Source organism: Electrophorus electricus, chromosome 17 (genome assembly GCF_041902795.1).
Source record: "Electrophorus electricus isolate QZ-2024a chromosome 17, ASM4190279v1, whole genome shotgun sequence".
NCBI classification, from domain to species: domain Eukaryota; kingdom Metazoa; phylum Chordata; class Actinopteri; order Gymnotiformes; family Gymnotidae; genus Electrophorus; species Electrophorus electricus.
The window spans coordinates 433,318-441,058 of record NC_137513.1 but is presented as its reverse complement, the minus strand read 5'-3'; the positions used below and the strand labels follow the sequence as shown (position 1 = coordinate 441,058).

At 43.8% G+C, this 7,741-nt stretch overlaps 1 protein-coding gene and 1 long non-coding RNA gene across 2 annotated transcripts; one reads left to right on the top strand and one right to left on the bottom strand.

Annotated features, from left to right (window-relative positions):
• The first annotated feature begins 285 nt into the window (after nt 1-285).
• Nucleotides 286-3,265, top strand: zgc:114130 (mRNA decay activator protein ZFP36L1). The gene is made up of 2 exons (XM_027017554.3): nt 286-1,348; nt 2,132-3,265. Exons 1-2 carry the CDS (start codon nt 1,295-1,297, stop codon nt 3,239-3,241), a joined length of 1,164 nt encoding a protein of 387 aa, XP_026873355.2. The 5' UTR covers nt 286-1,294; the 3' UTR covers nt 3,242-3,265.
• Nucleotides 3,266-3,979: 714 nt separating this feature from the next.
• On the bottom strand, nt 3,980-7,264 carry LOC145651828 (uncharacterized). The gene is made up of 2 exons (XR_014117908.1): nt 6,116-7,264; nt 3,980-5,040 (listed from the first exon to the last, which is right to left on the bottom strand). It is a non-coding gene; the product is annotated as an uncharacterized LOC145651828 (long non-coding RNA).
• Nucleotides 7,265-7,741: the final 477 nt, after the last annotated feature.

Genomic DNA, 7,741 nt, shown 5'->3' with positions numbered 1-7,741 from the left:
CCTTGTTAGTAACCAGCACTTGAAAGCAAGAGGGTAAAATTACAGTCTCCAACATATGGTGTGTGTGTGTGTGTGTGTGTGTGTGTGTGTGTGTGTGTGTGTGTGGTGTGTGTGTGTGCGTGTGTATGCACACGCACATACAAGATACTGAAAACCTCAGGGGTGGGGTGGGCGATAGGTACTTGGGTGTTACGGCTTGTTTTTCAATGTGTGCTAGAGCAGTCATTTTCTTTAGATCATTACTGTTGTGTTCTATAGGACATCTTTACAAGAAAATAGCTTTATTCAATCCAATTGCTTATGTAATGACTCCAGGATTTATTGATTTATTTACAGCCGTTACACCATCATGTCACACTGGAGCATGACGCAGCCAACTTTGTCTCTTATCAGCAGGAATACAGCAGCCTTGTCTGCCATCAGCAGGACATAAAATGCCTTTTATGTCAGTCCCTTAACTTGTTGGTGAAACTTTCAACACCTTCCCTGGGTCACATCAAAGCTCTTGTGGGGATCACCGGCTCTGCTCTCGACAGCCGCAGGGTGGTAAACGCATCTTGAGTCAATTTACGTGGACCCGATCAGACAGTATATAGTGACTCTTTCACCTTTGCTTCCATATTTTAGGGTACTCTTCAAACATTTTAATAATTATACAGATTTATCTCAGAAGAACATAAATATTCCACAATAAACGCCTTCATACAATAACAGTTTCAATAACCTTCTGATATGTATGCTTATTTGCGACCTAAATAGAAAATATCAAAATACCAAAACCATAAGGGGACAAATCAATAATTAAATTAGTTTAGCAGTTTCGAGTAATAATTGTTGCGAACAAACATGCACATATGTCACCTTCAATTCCTCCTCCAAAACTCCTACTTAGTAGTTCGGAGGGCGTAATTACAACATGGTGCTCGTTCAAGTGCATTTTGGTCTGGGGGAAATTAGAAAACTCCTTTTGTCTTTACGTTTCTTTTGTATCATCAAAAACAAAGTTTATTTTGCCTTAAAAAAGAAAATGAAGAATAAAGGACAAACATTAGGTGAATAATGTTTTCATCCCGTTAAAGAAACTCAGATTTGGGATCTACATTGTACTACGTCACGGGCACATGCGTAGGCGTAAAGACAAAACAGCACACGGGCGAGGAGGTGTGTCCGCTGCACCGCGCGGGGTTAAAACGCACGTGGTTAGCAAAAACTTAGAGCGCGCAGGAAACTTTGTTCTAGAACGGCAGCTGGCCAAGTGGGTAGGCAGAAAGCGTCGTCTGTGGCACGGAGGACCATGCCATCGTACGCGATAAACCAGTTTCTGGATGTGGACGATGTTTTGTGCAAGGTAAATGTTTCGCTCTTTAATTCACGGAGTTTGATTCGTGGTGGATTTGAGCGAGCGAGCTAACGTTCACTATCAGTGCGTGTACTCTTGCTTCATGAAAAGCAGGCGTTGCTAGATGAATACAACTCGAGCTAAACTCATCTGGAACTGCGTCGGGTTTGTGTAATTCTGTAGTGCGTGGTGTGATGGTAGATGAGGGCTAAAGGTGAACTGAACGTCCCTGCTGCCAATGCCCTGCAGCCTAACGCTCGCTCTTCGTCAGCGTGGAAAGTGGCCCACGAGTTTGGGACGGAACTGGGCGTTGTTTGTTCTTTAGCATAGTAAACGGACAAACGGATGCAATTTGCAATTGCTTAGTAGGTTGTTTAATTTGTTAGAAACAAACGGTGTAGTTTATCTTAAAGCACCAGCGTCTACGTCTGTTTGAATGTAAACAACTTTTGATGCGACAAGATGCAGCAGGGAAACTAGCCGAAAAACTAATACTAGCTAAATGTGTAGCTGCAACGTCTAGGTAGTTAGCCAGAGATGTGAAATTAGACTAGATACGTCTCACAATCGCATTAATTCTCAGAAGGATTGTTGAATAGCATAGCTTACTGTGCTGGCTAACGCGAGGGCATGCGCGCATGTTCTTTTACGCTCAGTAAACAAGGCGAACCGAACGAGCTCCATCACTCCTGGCGTTTTAGCTGAGGTGGCAATAACCGTGCTGATAAAACTTTAAATTTTCCTTAGGTTTCTGTTCACCGGTATAACGGTTTCGTTTCTCTCTGTGTACAGCAACTTTTGAGTCTAGATGTCAGGGAGCCTCCCAAGGGTTCTCAGATGCCTGTTGATGGACATAAAAAGTCTGGACCGCTCTGCATGGTGTCATCGTCCGGGCCAGTTGCGGAAGCTAGATCAGGGACTTGTAATATCTGGACACATCATAAAGAATCATCACTATCGTCAAGGTCGACCAGGGTGATGTCCTGGCCAGAGCGAGCCTTCAGCATGGTTGAGGGGGACATGAGGGTCCTGGGGTGGATGTCCACTGACCTAGTCCACGAGAAGCCTGTGGCAGTGTCCAGCACGAACTCCCTTCCCAGCTCCACCGCGGCTCCCTCATCCCGCTACAAGACCGAACTGTGCCGCACCTTTACTGAAAGGGGCGTGTGTAAGTACGGCAGCAAGTGCCAGTTTGCCCACGGGCCCGAGGAGCTCCGGGGCATTAACCGCCACCCCAAGTACAAGACGGAGCCCTGTCGCACCTTCCACTCCATCGGCTTCTGCCCCTACGGCATTCGCTGTCACTTTGTGCACAACAACGAGGATGACGCGCGCCAAGCTCTGCTGCGCCCCTCGCTCCCCGCTGTCCGGCCGCCCCTCCTTAAACAGAGTTTCAGTTTTGCTGGCTTCCCGTCCACTCTCCGGCCACCGGAGCCCCCCCCGCTGCATTCGCCATTCCTCTGTGTGCCCTCGTTCTCGCCCCCCGTCTCTGCTGCTGTCGTGTCAGACCTCCTCACCCTGGCCTTCCCCGAACTGGGCCATGAGAGCGACGTGGACCAGGCTGGAGATGCTGAAGAAGTTCTGTCCGAGTTCCTGCCATCGCCCGATTCTGGCTGCTCCCTTGGCGAGCTCACTCCGTCGCAGACGGCACCCGGCCTGCCAGAGGGGTGTCCAAGGCAGAGCCCGCTGAGCAGCGCCTGTCTGGGACCCAGAAGTCAGTCTCTGGCCTCGCTGTCTGATCAGGAGGGTGGTTGCAGCAGCTCGGCCAGCAGCCTGAGCGGTGGTGACTCCTCCGCTTACGAAGGTGCAGGCAGGAGACTCCCGATCTTCAGTCAGCTCTCGGTGCCTGACGATGGCTTCTGCAGCGAGGGCAGCAACAGTGGCATGAACTTCTTCCTTTAGAACTCGCGGAGCCTCGTGCAGATCTGTAATGTACAGCCACAATTACTTCTGTGTTTAATTACACCTCTGTGAAGACAAAAGCTACATGTACCACAGGGATTTCATGTTTCATCGTTGAAGCAGAGGCAGAACCTTTCCTGATGCTTTTAGGTGATGCAGCATGATGTGAATTATTTATTAATTTTTTCCCCACCCAAGAAAAGATAATTGGTGTTGCAACCTGATTATTTGCAGATGGCAAAATTGTCAGCTCAAAAAAAAAAAAAAAAAAGGATTATAGATTTAAAAAGAAGCCAAAGATGACATCTTTACCCCTTTTCATTTGAATGTTCCAGAGATTCAGTGTTGTGGGTGGGATGTTGTGGTGTTTTTTTTCTTTTTTCTTTTTTTTAAACTGAGATTAAGATGAGACTCTTTCTTAAAGTATGTAAACTGTTTTTGTGCACGTTTCTTCCAGAAACTGCTGCAGTTAGAAAAATGTTTGAGGTGTTCCCCTGAGAGTTGTCGTTCCTTCTCATTGATCTTTGGTTTATTTCCAGACTGTGATTGTGAGGATTTGTGTGGTTTCCATAGATTATTCCATTATTTTGTAACATCCATATTGTAATAGTTTTGTGAGAGACATTAGTGGGGATTTTTTTTTTTTTTGGGTGTGCATCACTTCATTGCCTTGATGGTTTTGATGGGTGCATTTTATGACCCTTCAAGTTTCCATGTTACAGGATGTAGTGTTTATGGATAATCTCTAGTCATGCCTTTTTTATTTATTTTATTGTATTTATAGAAGAAAATTCATAATGTTTTGTATCAAGTTTAATATATTTGATTTTCCCCCCCCCCACCGTTTTGTACTGAAAAATAAAACTTTTTAAAAACAATTGGCATGTGTGTGTGTTTTTATTTATTCTTAAATGGGGGGGGGAAGTCTCATCTGAATCATTTATTGGAAACCTGGTAAAATTACAGGATTGTTGCTCAGGGTAGGGGGGTGTGGATATTGTATGTGGTTCCAAAGTTGAACACCCCCCCCCCCTTTTTTTTTTTTTCGTTATTGTGGCCTGGGGGCCATGGGGTTAGTCTATCTAATCTGATATGGAAATTGTGCTCTTGTTTCCTCAGTTTCTCTCTCCCTCCCACTTCTCACTGGAGCATAGCATAACTTTACAATGATTTACATATTTGTTTTAAGGAGAGGTGTGTTTGTTTTGTTTTTTTTTGTTTTTTTTCCCTTTTCCTCCCCTCTCCACAGAAATGGGAGGGTGGATATCTGCTTTTAGCCTCTTGCCAAAATGCAGGGGACATGTTTGGTTTTGCATTGCACTGCTAGTAATCTGGTGATTTGGTAGTAATGTTTTGGTTTAAAAAATATTTTTGCTTTTGTTTACCTTAAGTAATACAGAGGTTAAACTAAATTCCTTGTTGCCTTAGTAACAAGCAGCTGCTTCCGTTCCCCATTAAAAGGAGACGAAGCTTTAGAGTAGGCCTTCCTTTTGCAAAATGTGTAGCAGGGGAAAGGGTTAAACTGCCTTGCTGTTCTTTTATTGTGCATCTGGAGGATTCTCCTACATAGTTAAACTGCCTTTACTCTTTTGTGATTCTCCCACATAGCCTAGCGAGCTTGTACAAAGCAGCCACATTCTCGCACAGGGCTCAGATCAGCTGGAATCCAGAGCAGATGGCGGCATTCAGAGTGCTGATGGTCAAACATGTGCTCTCCAGCCACTCGGACACAAAGGAATCTCACAGGAGATGGGGCGAGTCCGTGCTCAGGTTTGAAGGACTTTGTAAGACGTTTTATACTGTATAACAAAAAGGAAGAGGGGGAAATGGGTTTATAGTAAGGCTATCTGTTTATGGAATAGATGATTACACAAGTTATTATAAACATATTTTGCTATAACTTTTTAATGCCTAAATTTAGGTTTTTGGGTTACCAATGCTCTGCAAATAGCACTGTAACTCAAAACAGTGAGGTAGTTGGGTGTTTGCCCCTAGAGGGCAGTACAATCAAATGAATAAATCCCATCTTATTCAGACTCATTCTATAAGAAGCAGGATACACACACGTTGCCTTTCATGCATTATTAGCCAATTATAAACATTTAATCCTGAATTAGGAGTCCAACAAGTCATCTGAAAATGGTTAAATTCCTTGGTTATGAGGCTGCTATAAATCTTTAGTCTGGACTACATCATAAACTTGTGTAAATTCAGTGCTACAGATGGGCTCAGTGCCAAGATGTGATTTTAAGAACAGAAAATTAATGTAAGGAAAAGTGTGGCAATTCTGTGATGGTATCAGATTTGGGGTTAACTTTAAGGTCTTTGTTTTAACCCACTGCTACATACTGAGGCCTGTATAGATATTTAAGCCTGAATATAATTTCTAGGCCTGTGTAGAATACCTAGACTTGTGGCTGTCTGGTAATTTGTCACAATATGAAGTGCCTTCTAGTTAGTTTGTAAACCATGCTGTATAGGAAGGGTCTCAAACTGGATTACCAGTGGTGTAGCCCCACTCATGACTGCCACTTCGTCTCTGTTCATCTGAGGAGTCTTTGCATTTGGTCTGAAGGGCAGCTGTGTGCAAGTACTCTGAGCCTTAACTGGCCAGTTTCACTTCCTCTCTGTCTTGCTTCACTTCCGCCCATATGTACGTACATACCAGCAGCCCACAAAAGAGGAAGCATAGGCGATCTACACAAGTTTCTACGCAGACACGAAAACTCACATAAGCTCATACTGCCTTGTTAACACCTCAGCATTCAGGGTTTAATATTAAACAGTTCCTAAGATCATCCTGAAACACAATCATAGAAACATTACCACAGCACTTAGATAACTGGAAGTCTTTGTTTAGTGCTCTTTACATACTTCCTTGTAGCGCTGTGTCTGATGATGTCTCCTTGGTAATGCACGTGTTGAAATGGGTTCCCGTAGTCCTGTAGTAAGCATGTTGTGTGCTGGTAACCCTAGGGGTCACCACCAATACGAGCTGTCTAACCAGTACTGCAGTGCCTGCTCTTGGAAAACGTGCCATCATCTGTTTACATTCACCTTGTATATCGCAATTTCAGGAACCTATTTCCTTAAAAAAGGTTTAGATCTGTTGCAATGTGTTTTTAATGGCTTTAGTTTTTGTTTATTATTTAGGACAAACAAACTATGTTTTCATAGATTAAATAATGCTGATTCGTCTGTTTTACAGTATGCAGTGGGTGTTTCCCTGGAGTTTGGGTCTGTTAAATCTGTATCTCTGCGCAATGCCTCCTTTGTGACACCTCCATGTGTGTGTTACAGGCCAGTCTGGTTCCCCTTTACTGCTTCCTTTACCACTTTATCCAGAAAGCCACTCACAGTACTAATAGCTAATTCTAACCAAAGAGCCTCGAAAGGTTCTGACTACTGTGTAGATTATTTTAGAGCACAATGACCAGATGCAAGATCTCGGGTCTCAAGCTGAGCGATCCTGAGGCTGTAGCTGTGCTGCCAGGCCCAGAGGAAGCAGCCTACAGGTGGAGGGCGGTGGACTGGGCTGTGACTGCTCTCAGATCAGAGCTGAACGAAGCTGAATGGCTGCCTTTGTGATCCTTTCACAGCACCTACACTTCCCACATGAGACCAGGAGTCTTTCCCACACGGCGCGTGCGCACACACACACACACACCCAGGTTGGCTGAATCGCAGCAGTTTCTCTCTGCCCTATTTTTTAGGCTATGGGGACTTGGATCCTCTTTTGACAGCGTGTGCATATCTGTCCTGGTGTGCTGAGCATTTAGAAAAGTACATGGATGAATTGCACAACTCTATTCCTGCACGTAGAGGGGAAAACATGGTTTTCATAATGTGCTTGTGTTGGCTGGGGCCAAGCATTTCCCCCAGCGAAGCTTAGAAATACGTTCCCGTTTGGTCTTTCCGGGATGTGCGTATATGTATGTTTCGTCTGTCTTTGAATGTGTAAATGCGACAGGGAGAAACAGTAATATTTTAAACTTCTTGAGGACATTTTGCACTGATCAGTGAGTTAAATATAAACTGTTTACCTCATAATCTTTGTGTAGTAGGCACCCTCTTAAAATGATTGTTGAGAGGAGATCAAGCTATGTGAATAATAGAGGATTAGTAGGCTTTAGTTACAGATTTCAGCCAGTTTGTGGAACGCTGTAGCTCGGCGGTCCGTGGCAGCACTAACACCCTTAAACTTTGTGTTTGGAAGTAAAGTTCACTCAGCTATTAATAATTTAGAAATAATCACAATAAGCTCACTGACAATCAGTAACTTTGGTTAACAAAGTGATCATATAAGAAATACAAACAATATTTCATTACAATTTTGACCCTTGAAAAGTGTTTCAAAACACCAGAATGTTGTAAGAAGAAAGCGTATAAACAGAATGATTTGCATTGCTGATCTAGCCTTTTTTCTGGAAAATTACGTAAGCATTTGATGTAAGCAACATCTTGCTGCTTAGCAGTGGTGGTGATGAGGACAGTCTGTTT

Bases quoted from the DNA above. Each gene is read 5' to 3' on its own strand.
- zgc:114130 (XM_027017554.3), top strand. From the start codon at position 1,295: ATGCCATCGTACGCGATAAACCAGTTTCTGGATGTGGACGATGTTTTG. The intron at 1,349-2,131 runs GTAAATGTTTCG...CTCTGTGTACAG, and splicing joins TGGACGATGTTTTGTGCAAG to CAACTTTTGAGTCTAGATGT.